The sequence below is a fragment of the Bos indicus genome, chromosome X, assembly GCF_029378745.1.
Source record: "Bos indicus isolate NIAB-ARS_2022 breed Sahiwal x Tharparkar chromosome X, NIAB-ARS_B.indTharparkar_mat_pri_1.0, whole genome shotgun sequence".
NCBI classification, from domain to species: Eukaryota; Metazoa; Chordata; class Mammalia; order Artiodactyla; family Bovidae; genus Bos; species Bos indicus.
Genome location: NC_091789.1, coordinates 39,669,014 through 39,693,291, shown reverse-complemented (window position 1 = coordinate 39,693,291; position 24,278 = coordinate 39,669,014). Strand labels below are relative to the sequence as shown.

At 50.8% G+C, this 24,278-nt stretch overlaps 2 protein-coding genes and 1 long non-coding RNA gene across 3 annotated transcripts in view; 2 read left to right on the top strand and 1 right to left on the bottom strand.

Moving 5' to 3' along the window:
* Positions 1-14,210: 14,210 nt before the first annotated feature.
* The window catches only part of IKBKG (inhibitor of nuclear factor kappa B kinase regulatory subunit gamma), a 54,865-nt gene continuing 44,797 nt past the window's right edge, over positions 14,211-24,278 (bottom strand). The window contains exon 11 of the transcript XR_011565399.1: positions 14,211-16,177. The gene's annotated coding sequence lies outside the window, so the exon portion shown is untranslated. The remainder of the gene's footprint in view (positions 16,178-24,278) is intronic.
* LOC139181453 (uncharacterized) lies at positions 15,844-17,296 on the top strand. The gene is made up of 3 exons (XR_011565401.1): positions 15,844-16,054; positions 16,383-16,511; positions 16,686-17,296. It is a non-coding gene; the product is annotated as an uncharacterized lncRNA (long non-coding RNA).
* Positions 17,444-20,433, top strand: LOC139181452 (putative RNA-binding protein 15B). Its single transcript, XM_070784937.1, is given in 4 exon segments — positions 17,444-18,877; positions 18,879-19,098; positions 19,101-19,830; positions 19,832-20,433. Coding segments are annotated over 4 exon segments (2,601 nt in total). The 3' UTR covers positions 20,049-20,433.

The following is a 24,278-nucleotide window of genomic DNA, read 5'->3' as shown; positions in this document are numbered from 1 at the left end:
TGGTTGTTTTTTTTTCCACTTGTTTTTCACTTGCAATAGCAAAGTCTTGAGTATTACTGAATTGAAGAATCATAATTTTCTTTCTTAACTAATGTGGTCTGAGGACTTGGCCCTTCTTTATTACTTCAAGGGAGAAATAGGCCTATTTTCTTATTAAGGGATTAGCTCCTTGCTGATCAACTCACATTATGGTTGAAAAGGAGACAAATGAGTCAAAGGAGGGGAGGGACACTGCAAGGGGCAGCTAGAAGAAGGGGACAAGGAGGAAGACCATTCCTTTCCAGACAGGGCACCCAGAATTGACCCCAAAGTGGGCCATATAGTGGATATGGTAAAGCCTGTGCCATCCACAGTACTTTTAAGAGCCATTTAATATTCCCCAGTCTGGAGGAAGCACAAGCTGGAATCAAGATTGCCAGGAGAAATATCAATAACCTCAGATATGCAGATGACACCACCCTCATGGCAGAAAGCGGAGAAGAACTAAAGAGCCTCTTGATGAAAGTGAAAGAGGAGAGTGGAAAAGTTGGCTTAAAGCTCAACATTCAGAAAACTAAGATGATGGCATCTGGTCCCATCACTTCATGGGAAATAGATGGGGAAACAAGGGAAACAGTGGCTGACTTTATTTTGGGGGGCTCCAAAATCACTGAAGATGGTAATTGCAGCCATGAAATTAAAAGACGCTTACTCCTTGGAAGGAAAGTTATGACCAACCTAGACAGCATATTATAAAGCAGAGACATTACTTTGTCAACAAAGTCCGTCTAGTCAAGGCTATGGTTTTTCCAGTAGTCATGTATGGATGTGAGAGTTGGACTATAAAGAAAGCTAAGTGCTGGAGAATTGATGCTTTTGAACTGTGGTGTTTGAGAAGACTACTGAGAATCCCTTGGACTGCCAGGAGATCCAACCAGTCCATCCTAAAGGAGATCAGTCCTGGGTGTTCGTTGGAAGGACTAATGTTGAAGCTGAAACTCCAATACTTTGGCCACCTGATGCAAAGAGCTGACTCATTTGAAAAGACCCTGATGCTGGGAAAGATTGCGGGCAGGAGGAGAAGGGGACAACAGAGGATGAGATGCTTGGATGGCATCACCGACTCAATGGACATGGGTTTGGGTAGACTCTGGCAGTTGGTGATGGACAGGGAAGCCTGGCGTGCTGCAATTCATGGGGTCACAAAGAGTCAGACATGACTGAGCGACTGAACTGAACTGAACTGAACTTTGCGACCCATGTACTGTAGCCCACAAGGCTCCTCTCTCCACGGAATTTTCCAGGCAAGAATACTGGAGTGGCTTCCCATTTCCATCTCCAGGGGACCTTCCCCACCCAGGGATTGAACCTGTGTTTGTTGCGTCTCTTGCTTTGGCAGGCGGATTCTTTACCACTAGCGCCACCTGTCTTTCAAAAGCCCAAAAGAAAGTGTGTGGCTTTATAAAGTGGACCACCTGAATCATTTCCTCTACAAGGAGTTCACTGACACCATCCACTCACACCTGTTGCCTGTCCTTTCCCACTCCTTTCAAACAGGTGCAGCTTAGCCTCTGCAGCCTTTACACATTCCTGTTGACATGTTTTTCAAGCTAAATATCAGCTTTATTACTGATGAATCTGATTGAGAAGAATGTAGCTTGGGCAGCTTTTGTTGTTGTTCAGTCACCCAGTCCTGTGTGACTCTTTGCGACCCCATGGATTGCAGCACGTCAGGCCTCTCCCTGTCCCTCACCATCTCCTGGAGTTTGCCCAAGTTCATGTTCATTGTATCCCTGATGCCATCCAGCCATCTCATCCTCTGATGCCTTCTTCTCCTTCTGCCCTCAAACTTTCCCAGTATCAGGGATTTTCCAGTGAGTCAACTGTTCCCATAGATGACCAAAATATTGGAGCTTCAGGTTCAGCATCCGTCCTTCCAGTGAATATTCAGGGTTGATTTCCCTTAAGATGGACTGGTTTGATCTTCTTGCTGTCCAAGGGACTTTCAGGAGTCCTCTCCAGCACCATAGTTCAAAGGCACAGATTCTTTGGTGCTCTGACTTCTTTACGGTCCAGCTCTCACAACCGTATGTGATCAATTGGAAGACCATAGCCTTGACTCTATGAACATTTGTCACAGAGTGATGTCTCTGCTTTTCAACACCCTGTCTTGTTTTGTCATAACTTCCCTGCCAAGAAGCAATCGTCTCGTAATTTCATGGGTGCAGTCACCATCCATGGTGAGTTTGAAGTCCAAGAAGAGGAAAATCTGTCACTACTTCCACCTTTTCCCCTTCTATTTGCCATGCAGTAATGGGGCCAGATGCCATGGTCTTAGTTTTTTAAATATTTAGTCTTAAGCCAGCTCTTTCACTCTCCTCCTTCACCCTCATCAAGAGGCTCTTTAGTTCCTCTTTGCTTTCTGCCATAGAGTGGTATAATCTGTGTATCTGAGGTTGTTGATGTTTCTCCCACCTATCTTGATCCTGGCAAGTAACTCATTCAGCCTGGAATTTATCATGATGTGCTCAGCATATAGATTAAACAAATAGGGTGACAGAAGACAGCCCTGTCATCCTCCTTTCTCGATCTTGGCCAATCAGTTTTTCCATACAGGGTTCTGTTTCTTTTTGACCCGCACACAGGATTCTCAGGAGACAAGTAGGATGGTCTACTATTTCCATCTCTCTAAGAGCTTTCCACAGTTTGTCATGATCCACACAGTCAAAGGCTCTAGCTTAGTCGAGGAAACAGTGTGAGATGATTTTCTGAAATTCCCCTGATTTCTATATAAGCCAGTGCCGGGAGCCAGTGTGAGGAACTCCGCCCGTGGCAAAGGTCATGAGGAAGGAGGCTCGGCATACGCAAAGGTGGGATCGAGCCTCAGGAGTCCCCCTGGAAATTCTCGAGCATCTACCCCCAAAACCAGAGTCTGCCTACTTTACTGCTTTGTGCTCTCACCTACACCTCTTACTTTACAGGGGGCTGTCCCCCACCACCTCTCTCGGAGAAGGAGTTAACTTAGAGCTCCAGTTAATAAAGTTCCTGGGTGTGACAAGAGTGTTTTAGTTCACAAACTCCTTTGGAATTTCTCTAGCCTGCCTGAACTCTTCCAGCCACATGTGATTGTTCACAGCCTCCCAACCATGAGAGGCACGAGATGTTCTAAACTTTCTAAATACAGATTCCTTTGAGCAGTTAGAAGATTATTAGTATAGTATAGTGGGTTGATTAGAAATTATATTGGTGAAAGGTTTTCATTTATTGGGCCAATGTTTGCTGCTAAGTTTCCATATCCCTTACCTACTGTGTCCCTGAGAGTGTAGTGATTAATATAGTTGGTGTATAGGAATGTAAGTAGTAGCTTTAATGTTTGTAACCTTGGACCCTTGAGTTAATTCTTTTGCCCTATAGGAATGCAACTTTATCTAATGCTTTCGGAGGGTGGCACCTGACTTTAGAATAATCACCTTTAGAGAAAAATAAGTTTTCTGAAGAAAGGGTCATAAAATGTTAACAGGTCTCCTGGCCAGAAGATGATGTAAATCACCTAAATTTTTGCATATGATAAGTTTGCAGGAAGAAAGCCTGGCTTCGATAAGGATCAAGGACTGCTGACATTGCTTGACTCTACCCCTTCCCCCATTATCCTCTATGCACAACTTAAGGTATGAAAACTACTTTGGAAAATAAAGTGCTGGCCTTGCTCACCGAAGCTTGGTCTCCCCATGTCGTTCTTTCTCTCACCTTCTGGCTGAATTCCCATCTGGAGCATGGAGGCTCGCCAAGCCTACTAATTTTGCCTGGGCTTCTAAGATCTGACCAGGGAGGCCTTAGTGTCTCCTCTCCTTCAGGAGAATGGGAGGATGCCTGCGGCCTACATAGGTGGCGCAAATTCCTTGTCTTGGAATTTTATTGGTTTTCCACGTAAACCAAGTTATTCAGCCTCTTTTCTTCACTGAATTTCTTCGCTGAGCTATCCCTATTTAACCACTCTTTATATCTTTAATTAACACTTAATTAAGCTATCCTATCCTGTTCGCCGACGCCGTACCCCCTTCGAATTCCCTGGATCCACCGGGGCTGGACCCCGGCAAGCCAGTGAATGTTGGTTGGCAATTTGATGTCTAGTTCCTCTCCCTTTTCTAAACCCAGCTTGGACATCTGGGAGTTCTTGGTTTGCACAATGCTTCTGAAGCCTAGCATGCAAGATTTTAAGCATGACCTTACTAGCATGGGAGATGAGTGCAATTGTCTGATGGTTAGCACATTCTTTGGTACTACCCTTCTTAGCAATTGGGATGAGGATTGACCTTTTCCAGTCCTGTAGTCTTCCAGATTTTCTGACATAGTGAATTCAAATCCTTGATGGCATCCTCCTTTATGGATTTGCAAAGTTCTGCTTGAATTTCATCACATCCACTAGCTTTTCTAACAGCAGTGCTTCTCGGGCAGCAGAGCAAAGTCAATTTGCTGACCTCCCCCAGATGGATACCTGGGCATGGCCGCCTGTGGGGAAACATGGGCTCTGAGGACTGACCCATTTGCCCAGGCTGCTGCCTCCCACTGTCAGGTTCATTCCCTGTCACACTCTGATATGTGTGACAGACCCATTTTCTTTCACCGATTTTGTCTCTCACATTTACTTTCTCATACTGAGTTAGAGTACCATCACACACTCTTTTTCTTTAATAGTCCTGTGTCACTCTATAATTCTTTTTCCGTCACACTTATTCTCTCTCACATCCTATCTCTCTTAGAATGTCTCTCTGACACTCAGACACACACTCCCTCTGTCTTGGTTTCTGCATCTTAGTCTCTTCCCATGACATTCTGTCCCTTTAAATTCCTGTGCCAATCACACATTCACTCTGTCACACTCACTTAAAAGCATTCACCTGTCAGAGTGGTAAACTCTCTGGAAACTCATTCTATCATATACTCTCTTTCCTTCATAGTTCTGTCACTGTCTGTGTCACATACATTATTCGTCATTGTCATTATCATTATCCTTTACAGATCTCACCATTCAGACCCAACTTAAGTCCAGTGCCTGATGGAGCACTATGGTCATCATAGTTTTGAGAAATGCAGAAACCAAAATGCACAAGACTTTGAGCCACTGGTGTTGCTGAATGAGTGGGTGTGTGTGATTTGTTTGGAGGAGATCTGCATCATGGGAGACAAGACACCAACATGGCCATACTGTCTGAAAACTGACATGATGGACGAACACACGGAAAGCAGCTGAACCAGCACATGGATCGTAGGAAGGGCTAGCTATCACTATGGTCAAAGAGCACAGGTATAGATGTGGAGTGGGCAGAGAGGGGACGCTGGTGGATCGTGTGGCTTGGCCCCTTGCCCTGCGGCATATGTTGGAGAAATCAAAGTTGCATTGTGGAACTAGCTTTAGGCCTTGAGACGGAAAGCTGTCATTTGTATCTCGGTGGCGTATCTGAGGACACTTGGCAGGGTCCATTCCACATGGGCTGGGCCAGCAATGGAGGGGCCCGTGTGCGCAGGTGCATCAGGGCTACCTGAAAGAAGTGTGGCTTTGTGAGGTAGCTGAGTCCCTCCAGCCCCACGGGGTCTCCACAGAGGCCTGTGTGTGGCCAGGCAGGCTGGGTGGTAACCAATCCGGTATGAAGAGCACCCCGAGGCGTGTCTGCGCAGAGGCACTTTTGGCGTCCTTGCGCAGAGCGGGAGGGACTTGGTGAGTGGCTCAGTCTCTCCACCCTTCATGTTGGCTTCAGAGGGAGACGGGCGGTAGCCATGTGAACCTCGGCTGTTAGTGCCAGCTATGCAAGGGGCCGAGATGACCAGCAGAGCTCCAGAACACATCCTTGGCAGCATGGTTCAGGCAGTGCTGACGGTGAGGATGGTCACCGAGCCCAGAAGGTTGGGGTGGGCCTGGCAGAAGAAGAGCGATGATGGAATCTGCTAGAGTTCGTCTCCGGGGTAAGCGGGAACCACATGCCCCAGGACCTGGCGGAGATGTAGCACCCATGGCTGTAAGGCATAGACATGGAAAAGTGGTGCTGTATCCTTTTCATGGAGCCTCCCTGGGCACGGTCAGTGGTGTGGTGGTGGGAAACATGCCCGCAGCCTGAGGAAGGGATAGAAGGAAGCACGTGGGCAACCTGGGGCAGCAGGACTGGGCAACCTGGCCGGAAAGGGGGTTGTCAAGGCCTGAGGAGCCTGGAGGGTCGGGAAGAGGGACCGTAGGGTTAGGGAAGAAGCTCAGGGTGGCCTCAGGTTGTAGTCAGGAACATGGGTATCCTGGGGTAAAAATAGGCCTCTTAGGTGTGAGGAAGCCCGAGATACCAGCAAATTCAGTAATGGATGGGCCTTAACCGTGTCTCTACCAGCACACTCAGAGTGCCTTTCCAGTCACCACTGGAAGCATCCTTGTCTCTCAGGGGTATGGTCCCAGATGCCCAATGCCTCCAAGGAATGATTCAGAAGGAATATGCAGTGAATGGCTGTGACCTGATTGTGTCAGTTCTAGAAGAGTTTGCTTTGGGGAGTGGCGGGTGGCAGGTGCTGTGGTCTGAGCTCCCTCTTAAGAGTGTTATGATGGAGATACTGAGGGGTTTGGTGTAAAGAGAGGGGCTGGTATCCTGGACCTACAGGAATGATTTCCCCTTTAACCTGATTTTCCTTTCCCCCTGCTTTTAGTAGATGGATTGCTGAAGATCTTGCTTTCATCCGAATTTCCATCAACCCATTCCTCCTTGAGCTTTCCCTGGTGATTCAGAACATTCGGAGCCTTGGGATCCCACCGTTCCTAAGATGAGGAAAGGGGCTGAGGCCTAACCTTGTGTCCCCTACTTGGCAAGGCATAAGGAATTCAAACTAAGAGTAATTGCCACTTTGTTATTTGAGTCTTAAGTTTTTGCTTGTACTGGTCTTTGGTCTCTCTTGGTTTACTTGCTTTGTTTCCCTGCTGCTTGAGTGGGATGCTTCAGCGTTTATTACAGCAGAAAATAAAACTAAGTCACTTTTTGTGCCTCAGTTTCTTTTCAGCTAATGTGCTTCTGGATTTGAAAAAAAAACTTTAGATGCCATAAAAGCATTTGACAATATTCAACAACGACTATGATAAAAACTGTCAGAAAACTAGGACTACAAACAGACTTTCTTAATCTGATCAAGGTAAACTAAAAAACTCCTGCAGCTAACATAATGGAGGAAAATATAATCCCTCCACTGGGGGTGGGGAAGGCTGCTGGCCTTGGATTTGGAGGGCCGTGGAGAGGCCTATCCAGCCAGGGGGTGGGAATCAAGCAGCCTGATGGAAGTACCTGTCCCCTCCTCGGGCAGTGGCCCTGATCCAGTCACCTCCTGTGGCACCAGTGGTTCCACCTCCCATGCAGTGGTGCCCCAGCCCTGTCATCAACCCTGGCTGTACTGTGTGGGCTGATCTGACCCCCTTCCAGACCAGAAGTAGACCAGCACCCAGCAGGCCAGCAGACACAGGGTCACCTCCCAGTTGAGGGCCCCGGGCACCTCCAGCCCTCCGGAGAGCTGCAAGACTTTGTTCCTATAGAGGGAAAGCCCGTGCGTTTTGTGCCAGCAGAGGCCAAGAGACTTGGGGTGTCCGGCGGGGGGGGGGGGGGGCATTGCCCTTCTGGCAGCCCTTGAGTGCATCTGTTCTAACCGGTGCTTCTGGGGGGGGGCTGTTGTAAGTTCCCAGCCTGGGGTCTCTGCAGTCTGTGTGCCCGGAGCCCCAGGTGGCCCTTCCCCATGCCATCCCCAGTTAATTCAACAGCAGTCCCCACTTCCATCCCCAGGTGGGCAAGCACAGCCTGCTCTGCATTCCTAGTCTTAGGACTCCAGGACCAGGTCCCCATGCACCGCCATGTGAAGGCACCTGCACATGAACACAAGTACACACAGATGCCAGTGTGCATGCCTCTGACCTATGCTCTCTTTCCCACACACACACACATGCCCATGTGCATGCACCTGACCACACACTTTCTCTCACACACAGATGCACATGGGAACACTCATTTGCAAGCACCTCCACAAACACACATGCACACACCTATGTGCATGCACCCCTGCACACGCACTCACACACATAAACGGACATGGGCTAGCACCTGTGCACAGCCACTACTCCCTCTCTCTCTCTCGGGCACACACACACACACACACACACACACACAGACATGCACGTCAGATGCCCATGTGCATGCACTTGCCCACATGCACATGGACACACATGCACACACGCACACACACGTGAGCTACGTGTGGGACACCAGAGGGACAGACCAGGCCTGACCCAGAGGTGCCTGACTCCCTTCTGGAAGTCAATGACAATGACCTGCGCTCAGCAGGATGCTCACCTGTGAGTGTGGCCAAGTTGGCAGCAGTGCAGTCTTGGCGGTGCACAGGGACCGGGGCTCACTTAGGGTTTGCAGGCTTGGACTGGAAACAGGCACGTGCCCTGATGAGTGGGGCAGGGTCTGTTTGAGCATGCGCACTGAGGAGCTGTTGCCATACTAAAGGATGGAGCGCCACCCAAAGGCCTCCTTGCTAAGCCGTTTACCAGGTTTCTGGGCCTGAGGCAGGGCTGACTGAGAGGACGCAGACCACCTGGATGTGTGTCTGTGCAGGCTCATTGGGGTGACACAGCACGCGAACACGTGAAGCTTCAGCAGTGAACGCCCATTGCCCGAGAGCCTGCAGCCACTGTGGAAGCCAATGGTCGGTGGGAACCAATCGTGAGGCAAGACCAGGGTGTGTGTGTGCAGGCGCTCTGCTGATGCTTGGTTGAAAGTCGCACTACAGGGCTGGGTTCTGGAGGGAGGGTTCAGTCTTTCCCAACGTGGAGGGAAAGGGAGAGGGGTTCAAGATGGAGTTCAAGGCACATAGTTGAGGAACCACGAGGACAGCAGATGAAGATGCAGGAGCCATGGCCTTTGTAGTGGCACAGCACAAAGCGGCCAAGGTGTGCCAGGTGGTGCTGGTGGCCGCAATGACCCTGGCGACCCAACTGGCCCTGGTGACACCATCAGTTGTGGAGTTCCTGGCGGCCCCAGCGACTTGGCTGATCCAAGAGGCCCCAGCACTGCAAGAGAGTCAGGTGGTGCAGCTGGTGCCATTCCACAGATCCCGGGGGCACCCCAAGCACCAGGGCCTGGTGGAGATGCTGCACCCGGAGTCAAAGTTCTGAGTAACCAAGCCCTCCAGTTGTATCCTATTCCAGGAGCCCTGGTGGGCTGGGCGACCGTGAGGGTTGGGGTGTGGGCTAGGGGTGGTTTGGGGGGTTTCAGGCAGAGGGGCCTAAAGTGTAGGAGGAGGGTACTCTCGGGGGATGGAGGGTGTGGGTCAGGGGTGGTCTGGCTGCCAGGGGAAGATAGTGAGGAAAAGCAACCTGAAGGGAACCAGAGGGGTCCAGCGGTGATATCCAGGGTGTCCTTAGGTTATAGGCTGGGAGGTCCGGACAGCCTAGGCGGCAGCCTCATGAAAGAAGGCGGGTCTCTGTGAGCAGGGAGCCTAACGTACAGGCAAAATGAGTGTGGATGGTGCCTTAACCATATCTCCACCAGTAGCCTCACCGTGCCTTTCTCTTCCTGTCTCGATGTACTGCACTGCGACGGTCAATTCGGAAGATGCTCGATGTTAATGGCCACCTGTTGGTTCTGTCAGTTCTAAAGGGGGCTGAGGTGGGGGAGGGGTGGTGGGTGGTGACCAGTCTCAGCCCAGGAGGAGCCATAATGGAGGGTTAAGCCTAGAGGAGAAGTGTGGTGCCCTGGGCTTGTCAGTGTGCGGGGACAGAGGGAGGACATGCTCCTCTTCCTCCTCATCTGGAGCCTGAATTTCATTTTCCCTCCCTTTTAGCCAGTTGAGTGCTGAAGACCATGCCATGCTCCAGACGTCCATCACCCTCTGTCTGCAGAAGATTTCCCTGGTATGTGGACCTTGCAGCACTATGTGCCCCCCCATTTTACTAAGCCTCTGTGTGAAAGTCAGGGATAAATCTAGCCTATGTGCCCTAGCCTCATGTGTCCTTTCCCAGGGCATTGATTTCTGCAGTAGGTGGATAGGGCTTCATCTTGTGCATGTGCTGCTGCCTGGGGGCTCAGGTTCCACATAGTTTGGTGATTGTTAACTGCAGAAAATAAAACTGAGATACTGTGCTATCTCTGACTATTTTTAGCTTCTACACATCTTAATACTGTATTTGTCTTCTGGTTGGAGAGGAGGTTCTGAGATCCAGATAGTCAAGGAGTACAACATAACTGAAGACAATTTAAGAAGCAGGAGAATAAGATAGTAGTGTACTGCCATTCAGTATTAATTTTGGAATATTTTCTCATTTTATGAAGTGTAGTGAAGTGAAAGTCTCTCAGTTGTGTCCAGCTCTTTGTGACCCCATGGACTATATACAGTCTGTGGAATTCTCTAGGCCAGAATACTGGAGTGGGTAGCCTTTCCCTTCTCCAGGGGATCTTCCCAACCCAGGAATTGAACCAGAGTCTCCTGCATTGCAGGCAAATTCTTTACCAACTGAGCTATCAAGAAAGCCCTAGTTATATTTATATATTAAGATATAATACCAGAATGTTGTTGTTCTTCAGTCTCTTAAATTGTGTCTAGTCGTCTCTTTCAGACCCCATGAACTATAGCACATCAGGCTCTCTCTCCCCACTGTCTCCTGGAGTTTGCTCAAATTCATGTCTACTGAGTGAGTTATGCTATCAAACCATTTCAACCTCCATTGTCCTCTTGTTCTTTTGACTTCAATCTTTCCCAGAATCAGGGTCTTTTCCAGTGAGTCAGCTTTTCACATCTTCTGGCCAAAGTTTTGAAGCTTCAGCTTCAGCATCAGTCCTTCCAATGAATATTCAGGAATGATTTCCTTTAGAATTGACTGGTTTGATCTCCTTGCAGTCCAAGGCACTCTCAAGAGTATCCTTGTATCCTGAAACCTTGCTTAACTAATTAATTGTAATAGCTCTTGTAGATCCCGTTGAACTTCCTGCTTAGACAATCATTTTGACTGTAAATAAATATGCATTTATTTCTTCCTTTCCAATTGATGCATTTTAACTGAAATCTCCAACACTTTGGCCAGCTGGTACAAAGAGCCAACTCATTGGCAAAGACCCCGATGCTGGGAAAGATTGAAGGCATGCGGAGAAGGGAACGATAGAGGATGAGATGGTTGGATGGCATCTCGACTCAATGGACATAAGTTTGAGCAAGTTATGGGAGATGGTAAAGGATGGGGAAGCCTAGCATGCTGCAGTCCATGGGGTCAAAAAAAGTTAGATGCTACTGAACAACAACAACACACTGATTTCTGTCATAATGGGTTGGATTTTCCTGCTTCTTTGCCTCCTGGTAATTTTAGATTGGATGCCAAGCATTATCAAATTTCCCTTGCATGCTTGACTTTTTTCTATTCCTAAACTTACTCTTGAGGTTTATTATGGAATCCTGTTAAATTACTTGGAAAAAAAACAGTTTGATCCTTTTGGGTCTTACTTTTTAAGATTGACTCTGTAGGACCAGAGCAGATCTTAGTGTAGGATGAGCTTAATTAACTGAAATCTTCAATGTCCGAGAAGGCTATAGCTGGAAACAAGGACTCTTAAAACCTGTGGCGGATTCATGTTGATATATGGCAAAACCAATACAATATTGTAGAGTAATTAACCTCCAATTAAAATAAATAAATTTATATTAAAAAAAACTTTTATTTACCAAAATTATTTGTTAGTTTTTGGCTGTGCTGAATCTTGTTAACTGTGTGCAGGTTTTCTGCACTTGCAGCCAGCAGGGGCTACTCTAATTGCTGTGCTCAGGCTTCTCATTGTGGAGGCTTCCTTGTGGAGGAGCACAGACTCTGATTTTGGGGAGCTCAGTAGTGGTGGCACACGGGTTTAGTTGTCCTGGGCATGTGGGATCTTCCTGGCCCAGGGATCGAACCCATGTGCCCTGCATTGGCAGTCAGATTCTTAACCACTGGACCACCAGGGAAGCAAAAACAAGGACCCTTATACAGCTGGGCAGCTGTAGTTGTTCAGTTTCCCATTTGTGTCCGAATTTCTGCAACCCTATGGACTGCAGCACACCAGGCCTCCCAGTCCCTCACCGTCTCCTGGAGTTTCTTCAAGTTCATGTTCATTGCATCCAGGATGCTGTCCAGCCATCTCATCCTCTGACACCCTCTTCTCCTTCTACCCTTGATCTTTCCCTGCATCAGGGACTTTGCCAATGAGTCATCTGTTCGAATCAGACGACCAAAATACCGGAGCTTCACCTTCAGCATCTGTCCTTCCAGTGAATATTCAGGGTTGATCTCCCTTAAGATTGAATGGTTTGATCTTCTTACTGTCCAATGGACTTTCAGGAGTCTTCTCCAGCACCACAGTTCAAAGGCATCAATTCTCTGGTGCTATGACTTCTTTACAGTCCAGCTCTCACAACCATATGTGATCCTGTGAAGACCATAGCCTTCACTATATGAACCTTTGTCGGCAGAGTGATGTCTCTGCTTTTCAACACTCTGTTTAGGTTTGTCATCCCTGACCTGCCAAGAAGCAATCATCTTCTGATTTCATGTCTGCAGTCACCATCTACAGTGATTTTGGAGCCCAAGAAGAGGAAATCTGTCACTTCTTCCACATTTCCCCTTTCTATTTGCCATGCAGTAATGGGGCCAGATGCCATGATCTTAGTTTTTTGAATGTTGAGTTTTAAGCCAGCTTTCTCATTCTCCTTCTTCACACTCATCAAGAGGCTCTTTAGTTCCTCTTTGCTTTCTGCTCAGATATGCAGATGACACCACCCTTATGGCAGAAAGTGAAGAGGAACTAAAAAGCCTCTTGATGAAAGTGAAAGTGGAGAGTGAAAAAGTGGGCTTAAAGCTCAACATTCAGAAAATGAAGATCATGGCATCCGGTCCCATCACTTTATGGGAAATAGATGGGGAAACAGTGTCAGACTTTATTTTTCTGGGCTCCAAAATCACTGCAAGATGGTGACTGCAGCCATGAAATTAAAAGACGCTTACTCCTTGGAAGGAAAGTTATGACCAACCTAGATAGCATATTCAAAAGCAGAGACATTACTTTGCCAACAAAGGTCCATCTAGTCAAGGCTATGGTTTTTCCTGTGGTCATGTATGGATGTGAGAGTTGGACTGTGAAGAAGGCTGAGCGCTGAAGAATTGATGCTTTTGAACTGTGATGTTGGAGAAGACTCTTGAGAGTCCCTTGGACTGCAAGAGATCCAACCAGTCCATTCTGAAGGAGATCAGCCCTGGGATTTCTTTGGAAGGAATGATGCTAAAGCTGAAACTCCAGTACTATGGCCACCTCATGCGAAGAGTTGACTCATTGGAAAAGACTCTGATGCTGGGAGGGATTGGGGGCAAGAGGAGAAGAGGACGACAGAGGATGAGATGGCTGGATGGCATCACTGACTCAAAGGACATGAGTCTCAGTGAACTCCAGGAGTTGGTGATGGACAGGGAGGCCTGGCGTGCTGCGATACATGGGGTCGCAAAGAGTCGGACACGACTGAGCGACTGATCTGATCTGATCTGATCTGCATATCTGAGGTAGTTGATGTTTCTCCTGCCTATCTTGATTCCGGCTTGTAAATCATCCAGCCTGGCATTTCTCATGATGTGCTCAGCATATAGATTAAACAAACAGGGTGACAGCAGATAGCCCTGTCATACTCCTTTCTCGATCTTGACCAATCAGTTGTTTCATACTAGGTTCTAACTATTGGTTATTGACCTGCATACAGGATACTCAGGAGACAGGTATAATGGTCTGGTATTCCCATCTCTCTAAGGGCTTTCCACAGTTTGTCATGATCCACACAGTCAAAGGTTTTAGGGTAGTCAAGGAAACAGAGGTAGATGTTTTTCTGAAACTCCCTTGCTTTCTCCATAGTCCAGTGAATGTTGGCAATTTGATCTCTAGTTCCTCTTCCTTTTCTAAACTCAGCTTGGACATCTGGAAGTTCTTGGTTCGCATAATGCTGAAGCTTAGCATGCAAGATTTTAAGCATCACCTTACTAGCATGGGAGATGAGTGCAGTTGTCCAATGGTTAGCCCGTTCTTACTTCCCTTCTTGGGAACTGGGATGAGGATTGATCTTTTCCAGTCCTGTGGTCTTCCAGACTTGTTGACATAATGAATACAAAACCTTGGTGGCATCCTCCTTTAGGGATTTGACTATTTCTTCTGGAATTACATTTCATCCACTAGCTTTATTAACAGCAATGTTTCTTGGACAACTGAACCAAGTCAATTTGCTGACTTCCTCCAGACCGGCAGAGACCTGGGCATGACCGCCCTGGGGGAAACATGGGCTCCAAGGACTGACCCACTTGCCCAGGCTGCTGCCTCCCACTGTCAGGTTCATTCCCTGTCACACTCTGATATGTGTGACAGACCCATTTTCTTTCACCGATATATTGTCTCTCACATTTACTTTCTCATACTGAGTTAGAGTACCATCACACACTCTTTTTCTTTAATAGTCCTGTGTCACTCTATAATTCTTTTTCCATCACACTTATTCTCTCTCACATCCTATCTCTCTTAGAATGTCTCTCTGACACTCGGACACACACTCCCTCTGTCTTGGTTTCTGCATCTTAGTCTCTTCCCATGACATTCTGTCCCTTTAAATTCCTGTCCCAATCACACATTCACTCTGTCACACTCACTCAAAAGCATTCACCTATCAGAGTGGTAAATTCTCTGGAAACTCATTCTATCGTACACTCTCTTTCCTTCATAGTTCTGTCACTGTCTGTGTCACACACATTATTTGTCATTGTTATTATCACTATCCTTTGTAGATCTCACCATTCAGACCTAACCTGAGTCTGGTGCCTGATGGAGCACTGCAGTCATCATAGTTTTCAGAAAGGCAATAACAAAAATGCCCAAGACTTTGAGTTGCTGGTGTTGGAGAGAGGGTGGGTGTGTGTGATTAGTTTGCAGGAGAGCTGCATCATGGGAGACAGGAGACTCACATGACAATGTGAAGTGAAGTAAAGTGGCTCAGGGGTATCCAACTCTTTGCGACCCCATGGACTATACAGTCCATGGAATTTTCCAGGCCAGAGTACTGGAGTGGGTGCCCTTTCCCTTCTCCAGGGGATCTTCCCAATCCAGAGATCAAACCCAGGTCTCCCGCACTGCAGGCGGATTCTTTACCAGCTGAGCCACAAAGGAAGCCTGCGCTATGGCAACACTGTCTGAAAACTGACGTGATGGACTAACACATGAAAGCACCTGAAATAACGCATAGACCATAGGAAGTGCTAGCGATCACTATGGTCAAAGAGCACAGGTATGATGTGAAGTGGGCAGAGACGTGATGCTGGTGCATCGTGTGGCTTGGCCCCTTGCCCTCGACTCCCACCTTACTCCAGTGAGACCCTTCTGAGGCATACGGTGGAGAAATCAAAGTTGCATTGTGGAACTAGCTTCAGGCCTTGAGACTGGAAAGTCGGCATTTGTGTCTCAGTGGCGTCTCTGTGGACACTTGGCGAGGTCCATTCCACGCCATCTGAGCCAGCACTGGAGGGGCCCGTGTGCGCAGGCGCATAGAGGGGCACCTGAAAGGAACGTGGTGGCATTGTGAGGGAGCTGAGTCCCGCCAGCGTCACGGGGTCTCCATAGCAGCCCGTGGGTGGATGGGGTGTGTGCGCAGGCGCAACTTTTGCGTCCTTGCGCAGAAGGGGAGGGACTTCGTGAGGGGCCCAGTCTCTCCGCCCCTTATTTGCAGTCTGAGGGAGACGCGCAGCAGCCATGCAGGCGTCGGGTGGTGGCGCCGGTGGTGCAGAGGACCGAGATGACCAGCAGAGCTCCAGAATACCTGCTTGCCAGAGTGGTTCAGGCAGCGCTGAAGGTGAGGCTGTTCGCCGAGCCCCACAAGGCCGGGGTGGGCCTGGCAGAGGAAGAGCGGTGATGGAAGCTGCTGTAGCTCGTCCCCAAGGTGAGCAGGCACCAGCTGGCGTAGGATCTGCTGGAGATGTAGCACCCTTGGCTGTAAGACCTAGACGTGGAGAGGTGGTGCTGTATCCTTTTCATGGAGCCTCCCTGGGCACGGTCAGTGGTATGGTGGCGGGAAACATGCCGGCAGCCTGAGGAAGGGATAGAAGGGAGCACGGGGGCTATCCGGGGCAGCAGGACTGGGCAGCCTGGAAGGAAAGGAGGTTGTCAAGGCCTGAGGAGCCTGGAGGGTGGGGAAGATGGACCCAAGGGTTACGGAGACACCTGAGGGTAGTCTCAGGTTGTCGTCGGGAGCCTGGCATCCTGGGGTAAAAACGGGCCTCTGAGGTGTGAGGAAGCCCGAGATACCAGCAAATTCTGTAATGGATGGTGCCTTAACCGTGTCTCTCCCAGCACACTCAGAGTGCCCTTCCAGTCACCCCTGGAGGCAGACATGGCTCGCAGATCTCTGCTCCCAGATGCCCAACGCCACCAAGGATTGATTCGGAAGGAATTTGCAGTGAATGGCAGTGACCTGCTTGTGTCAGTTCCAGACGAGTTTGCCTTGGGGAGTGGGGGGTGGCAGGTGCTGTGGTCTAGGCTCCCTCTTAAGCATGCTATGATGGAGACACTGAGGGGCTTGGTATAAGGAGGGGGGCTGGTACCCTGGGAAGAGCAATCTTCCCTTTGACCTGATTTTCTTTTCCCTGCTTTTAGTAGATGGACTGCTGACGACCTTGCTTTCATCCGACTTTCCATGAACCCGTTCCTCGATCAGCTTTCCCTGGTGATTCGGAACATTCGGAGCCTCGGGCTCCCACCTCGCCAAAGCCGAAGCTGAGGAAAGGGGCTGAGGCCTAACCTTGTGTCCCCTACTCGGCAGGGCATAGGGAATTCAACCTAAGAGTCATTGCCACTTTGTTATTTGAGTCTAAGTTTTGGCCTGTACTGGCCTTTGGTCTCTTGCGGTTCACTTGCTTTGTTTCCCTGCTGCTTGAGGAGTGGGATGTTTCAGTGCTTATTACAGCAGAAAATAAAACTAAGTCACTTTTTGTGCCCTAGTTTCCTTTCAGCTAATGCGCTTCTGGATTTTAAAAACATTTTTTATCTTTGTTCTCGTGTTAGAGGGAAGGTTCTGAAATTCAGATATTTGAATTCAGTTACAAGGGAATTGGAAATAATTTCGGACAATGAAAACCGAGCCCTGTGTTCAGCACTAAATACTGTCAACATTTAAGAATATTTTCTGGTTGTACTTGCATATTAAACGTATAACAGCATGTGATGTAGAACTTATCAAGTTTAATTTTTTTCCTGAACTTTTTTCATTTAATATACTAGCTTTTCCACTTCCTAAAATCTCTTAAGAAATGTGTTATTGTCCAAGATGGCGGCGCCGGGGGCGCTGCCTCCTCGGCCGCCGCCGCCGCTCTGAGGGGTCTGCGGGCCGCCCACCCGCCAGCCGCGCGGGCGCCATGAAGAGGCATAGCGAGTGAGACTCCAGCCCGAACGGGCGCGGCTCCTCATCGTCGGCCAAACGGCCGCGGGAGCGCGAACAGGAGGCGAAGGCGGGCGGGCGGGCGGCGCACAAGGCCTCGGGCGGCGCCAAGCACCCCGTTCCAACGCGGGCTCGCGACAAACCTCGCGGTAGCGGGGGCAGCGGCGGTGGGCATCGCGACGGCCGAGGCGCCGGGGACGCGAATCACCGTGCGAGCAGCGGCCGCTCTTCGGGCTCGGGCGCCGGCGGCGGGGAGCGCGGCGGCAAGGTCTCAGGGGACCCAGGCGCTTCGGGCGCGTCGTCCTGCGCATCTCCACTACCGCCACCTCCGCCGCCGCCCGCGGCTGAGCCCACGGGTCCCGGCTCCTCAGCGGCTGCACCCGAGTACAAGACGCTGCTCATCAGCAGCCTGAGCCCCGCGCTGCCTGCCGAGCACCTCGAAGATCGGCTCTTCCACCAGTTCAAGAGCTTCGGCGAGATCAGCCTGCGCCTGTCGCACACGCCTGAGCTGGGCCGCGAGGCCTACGTGAACTTCCGGCACCCGCAGTACGCGCGTGAGGCCCGCCAGCACGCCCTGGCCCGCCAGCTACTGCTCTACGACCGTCCGCTCAAGGTGGAGCCCGTGTACGTGCGAGGCGGCGGCGGGAGCAGTAGGCGAAGCAGCAGCAGCAGCGCCGCCGCCTCCACTCCGCCCCCGGGCCCGCCCGTGCCCGCCGACCCGCTCGGCTACCTCCCGCTGCACGGCGGCTACCAGTACAAGCAGGGTTTGCTGTCCCCGGTTGCCGCCCCTCCGCTGCGGGAGCCCCGCCCCCGCCACGCTGCTGCAGCCTTTGCTCTAGATGCGGTCGCGGCCGCCGCCGCTGTAGGCCTGTCCCGGGAGCGGGGCATGGACTACTACGGGCTGTACGACGACCGCGGGCGACCCTACGGCTACCCGGCCGTGTGCGAAGAGGACCTGATGCCCGAGGACGACCAGCGGGCCACGCACAACCTCTTCATTGGGAATTTGGACCACAGCGTGTCAGAGGTGGAGCTGCGACAGGCTTTCGAGAAGTACGGCATCATTGAGGAGGTGGTCATCAAGAGACCCGCCCGTGGGCAGGGCGGTGCGTATGCCTTCCTCAAGTTCCAGAACCTAGACATGGCCCACCGGGCCAAGGTGGGCATGTCGGGTCGTGTGATAGGCCGCAATCCCATTAAGACAGGGTACGGCAAGGCCAACCCCACTACACGTCTCTGGGTGGGTGGCTTGGGACCTAACACCTCACTGGCGGCTCTGGCCCGGGAGTTTGACCGTTTTGGGAGCATTCAGACCATTGATCATGTCAAGGGAGATAGCTTTGCCTACATCCAGTACGAGAGCTTGGACGCAGCCCAGGCCGCCTGTGCTAAAATGAGGGGCTTTCCCTTGGGGGGGTCCGGACCGCAGGCTGCGCGTGGATTTTGCCAAAGCAGAGGAGACTCGGTATCCCCAGCAGTACCAGCCCTACCCCCTCCCTGTGCACTATGAGCTACTCCCCGACGGGTATACCCGGCACCAGAACCTGGATGCCGACCTGCGGGTGCGGGACAGGACCCCTCCACACCTCCGCCGAAACAGCCTCGAGGGCTACAGCCACTCAGTGCGCAGCCGAGTGGTGAGCGCTGGGGAGGAGATGGGGACCGGTGCCTGCCCAAGGCCTGGGAGGACAGGCGGAAGCGCCGGAGCCTCTCCAGTGATCGCGGAAGGGCCAGCCACTCCCCTTACGAGGAACGGAGCAGGACCAAGGGTGGTGGGCAGCCTGCGGACCGAGGCTCCGACCGCACCCTGGAGCGTAGCCGCAAGGAAAACCATTCCAGTGAAGGGACCACGGAATCCGGCAGCAACTCCCTCAGCAACAGCCGACACGGGGCGGAGGAGTGGAGCCACCACCACCACCACGAGGCTCCCGACTCTTCCCACAGGAAGAAGACCCGAGAGAGCGAGCGCAATCATCGGACCACTGAGGCCGAGCCCAAGCCTCTTGAAGAGCCAAAACACGAGACCAAAAAGCTCAAGAATCTTTCAGAGTATGCCCAGACGCTGCAGCTGGGTTGGAACGGGCTTCTAGTGTTGAAAAACAGCTGCTTCCCGACATCTTTGCACATCCTAGAGGGGGACCAGGGGGTGATCAGCAGTCTCCTCAAAGACCATACTTCTGGGAGTAAGCTGACCCAGCTGAAGATTGCCCAGCGCCTTCGCCTGGACCAACCCAAGCTCGATGAGGTCACACGACACATCAAGCAGGGGAGCCCCAATGGCTACGCAGTGCTCCTGGCCACCCAGGCGACCCCCAGTGGGCCTGGCTCTGAGGGGATGCCTACGGTGGAGCCTGGCCTACAGAGGGCTTCTCAGGAACCTGGTCTCCTACTTGAAACAGAAGCAGGCTGCAGGGGTGATCAGCCTGCCAGTGGGTGGATCCAAGGGCAGAGACAGCACAGGCATGCTCTATGCCTTCCCGCCCTGTGACTTCTCACAGCAGTACCTCCAGTCAGCGCTGAGGACATTGGGCAAGCTAGAGGAGGAGCACATGGTGATAGTTATAGTAAGAGACACAGCGTAGCCCAAGCCTGGCTTTTCCAGCCTGTTTGTCACTAAAGCAGTTATTTTTAAATCTGACCACTGCTGCCCTGCACCCCCGGCCCATCCTACACCCTTGATTTGAATTCTCTGCTGGGTTACTCCATTTCATTTGGCAGGGGACCAAAGTCCTATCTCCCCACCAAAAACTAAGTTCTTGGGTTTGGGGGTTTTTGGTTTTTTTTTTTTTTTTTTACCATGATGAGAAGGGATTCCTGTCATGTCGGCTTCTAGTGTATGAAATACTGTCTGTTGTGTTCTGTATTTTTTTATTTTTTGACTAACTGTATGGAAAATTGTCAGTAAAGCCTTTGTCAGAGGATGGATTTAAAAAAAAATAAAAGAAATGTGTTATTGAATAGATATAAGATGCATCCTAATGTAATTATTGGGACTTCCCAGGCAGCCCAGTGGACTTGCACTTCCAGTGTAAGGGCTGCAGGTTCAATCCCTGACAGCAGAACTAAGATCCCACGTCATGTGGTGTGGCCAAAAAATTAAGATTGGGTCTTTAAATAAGAAAAAAAAAACAATAATAATATAATTATGGAACATTTAAGTTGTTTCCACTTTTTACAATACTATGGTTAATGATTTAGTGGAATTTATAAATCTTTCCATTAATAGTTATTTCCTTAAAGTATTAATATATTCCAAGAATTAGAAATACTGACCTAAATGTTTACTTCTTTTGTTTAAATTAATTTATCTTTTAAATTGGAGGCTAATTACAATATCATAGTGGTTTTTGCCATACATTGACATGTCCAGGCTCCCCACTGGGGTCCTCTTGGCCACAGAGCAGGGCACAGACACAGGCAGTAGACCAGGTCTTTGCACACCCTAAAACTGACTGGGAGCCAGAATCAACAGAAACTGGGAAGGTAGGAAGGTGGGACAGGGATGCCCCACACACAGGAAATGGTCAGCCACTGCTGGTGCCTCTTCCCCTCCAGTGGGGGTAGGGGTGGGGGAAGGCTGCTGGCCTTGGATTTGGAGGGCTGAGAGGACTCTCCGGCCAGGGGGTGGGGCTCAGGGGCCGGATTGAAGTACAATCCCTGATGCAGTCACCTCCCGTGGCACCAGTGGTCTGGCAGATGCATCCCACACCCAGGCAGTGCTGCCCCAGCCCCGTGGTCTCCCCCGGCTGTATCTTGCCTGTTGACTTGACTCCCCTTGTAGACAGAAGTAGACCAGCAGGCTATCAGATACAGGGTCACCTCCCAGTTGAGGTCCCCCGGTACCTCCACCCCTCCAGACAGCCTCAAGACACTGTTCCTGGGAAGGGAAAGGCCATGAGAGTTGTGCCAGCAGAGAGCAGGAGACTGCAGGTGTCCAGGGCAACATGGCCCTTCCCTCTGCCCTTGAGTCTAGCTGGTTCATCCAGTGCTTCTGAGGAGCCTGGGGCATGCCCACAGCCTGGAGTCCCTGCATTCTGTGTGCCTGGACCCCCAGGCAGCCCTACCCCATGCCTTCCACAGTGGGCCCAACAGTAGTCCCTGCTTCCCTCCCCAGGTGGGCAGGAACAGCCTGGTCTCGCGCCCCCATGTGCATGCACCTGCATATGCCCACATGCACAGACAAGGATGCACATGCCCACACGCACAGACAAGGACGCAGACTTGAGCTATGTGTGGAAGACCAATGGGATCCCCCGGGCCTGGCCCTGGTGCTCGACTCTCTTCCAGAGGCTGAAGTCAGCAGGAGGGTCACATGTGAACATGGCAGCAGAGGTCTAAGGGGAAGGGGCTCACTTGGTGTTTCCACGTTTGGCGGGAAACACTGACGTGCTCATAACCACCTAAGAGGGACATCCTGGGACTGGCATCAGGGCCTGAGTGCACAGGCGTTCTCGGCACCCATAGTGACATCACCCGCCCAGGGGCGTGGTTTCCTTTGGGTGCCTCGGACTCTCAGACGCTCCAGGTGGCCGTGGTGGGCTGACCTGCAGCGTGAGTGGTCATGGAGGCTGCAGACCCAGGTGCTGGCAGAGGTGGAGTGGTGGGAGATGCTGAAGACCAGAGAGGTCTGGATGGAGCTGGTGACTCAAATGGCCGTGAAGGGCACGAGGGCCTCGGAGGCGCGGGAGAGGCAGGTGCAGCCGCGGCTGGAGCCCCAGAGCTGGTGCAGGCACCTCACGCTCCGGGACCTGGCAGAGATGCCATGCCAGGGCCGGGTGGCCACCCCGCTCCAGGACCAGGTGGACATGCAGCGCCAGGGCCTGGTGTCCACGGTGCCCTGGGGCCAGGACACGTCAGGCCATGGCCTCTTGGACATGCTGCATCAGGAGTTGGTGGGTGTGTGCCACCCATGGCCAGAGGACCAAGAAGCCAACTTCTCAATTTGTATCCTATTTGAAGAGAGGCCAGGGGCGGGGGCTGGAGCAGGGAGGAATGGGCCTCCTGTAGACAGTGGAATGGAGAGAAAGCAGTCAGCCTGGGGATAGGAAGGGCTGTGGGGAGGGAGACCAAGAAGATGGCTAGAGGGTCTGGCCTTGGGGCATGGGTCAGGGGTGGCAGGGAGAGATGGAGGGGGCAGATGGCCTGAAGGGCTGGGAGCAGACTTGGGGTGGGGATGGAGACAAGTGAGAATGGCCAGAAGGAAACAGGCCTCCAGATGAAGAGTAGGCCTGAGGCACAGGCAAGGTTGGTGGAGATGGTCCCTTAACCTCGCCGCCACCAGCTCCATCGTAGTGCTCTTCCCGTCACCCATGGAGGCAGAGATGGCCCGCCAGTCCCTGAGCCCACACATCCAGCCCTATCGCAGGGCAGTAGGGAAGGAGCTCACAGTGAAGGGCAGCATCCTAGCAATGTTAGTTTGCAAAGGGGCCTGGGTGGGTGGCAGATGTCTGGGGTCATTCTAATAGTGAACTGGAGACCACCAAAAGACGAAGTCTAAGGATGTAGACATGTTCAGTGTGCCTGACACCAGCTGAGGGGGCAGAATTAGGAGAACAGTTCCCACATTTAATTTTATTTTCTTTTTCCCTCCTTTTTAGCTGGCTGATTGCTGAAGATGGTGGCCAGCTCCAAATTTCCATCATGTTCTGTCTCAAGCAGCTTTTCCTGTTGGTTGGGATCAACCAATTACAGGGTACTTTGTGCCCCTAGTTATCCCTAAGCCTAGGCCAAGAAAGAGCACCTAATATTAACCTAGGCAGTGCATCCTTCCCCAGGGCATTGATTCCTACACTGGTTTCCTACACAGTTCACTTCAGTTGCTCAGTCATGTCCGACTCTTTGCAACCCCATGGACTGTAGCATGCCAGGCCTCCCTGTCCATCACCAACTCCCAGAGTTTACTCAAACTCATGTCCATTGAGTCAGTGATGCCCTCTAACCATCTCATCCTCTGTCATCCCCTTCTCCTCCCACCTTCAATCTTTCCCAGCATCAGGGTCTTTTCAAATGAGTCAGCTTTTTGCATCAGGTGGCCAAAGTATGGAGTTTCAGCTTCAGCCTCAGTCCTTCCAATGAATATTCAGGACTGATCTCCTTTAGGATGAACTGATTGGATCTCTTTGCAGTCCAAGGGAGTCTTCTTCCAACACCACAGTTCAAAAGCATCCATTCTTCGGCACTCAGCTTTCTGTATAGTCCAACTCTCACATCCATACATGACTAGTGGAAAGACCATAGCCTTGACTAGATGGACCTTTGTTGACAAGGTAATGTCTCTGCTTTTTAATATCCTGTCTTGGTTGGTCATAACTTTTCTTCCAAGGAGTAAGTGTGTTTTAATTTCATGGCTGAAGTCACTATCTGCACTGATTTTGGAGCCCCCCAAAATAAAGCCTGTCACTGTTTGGACTGTTGCCCCATCTGTTGGCCATGAATTGAAGGGACTAGATGCCATGATCTTTGTTTTCTGAATGTTGAGCTTTAAGCCAACGTTTTCACTCTCCTCTTTCAGTTTCATCAAGAGATTCTTTAGTTCTTTGCTTTCTGCCATAAGTGTGGTGTCATTTGTGTATCTGAGATTATTGATATTTTCCCCAGAAGTCTTGATTCCAGCTTGTACTTCATCCAGCTCAGCATTTCACAGGATGTATTCTGCTGCTGCTGCTGCTGCTGCTGCTGCTAAGTCACGTCAGTCGTATCTGACTCTGTGTGACCCCATAGACGGCAGCCCACCAGGCTCCTCTGTCCATGGGATTTCCCAGGCAAGAATACTTGAGTGCATTGCCATTTCTTTCTCCACATAATGTATTACA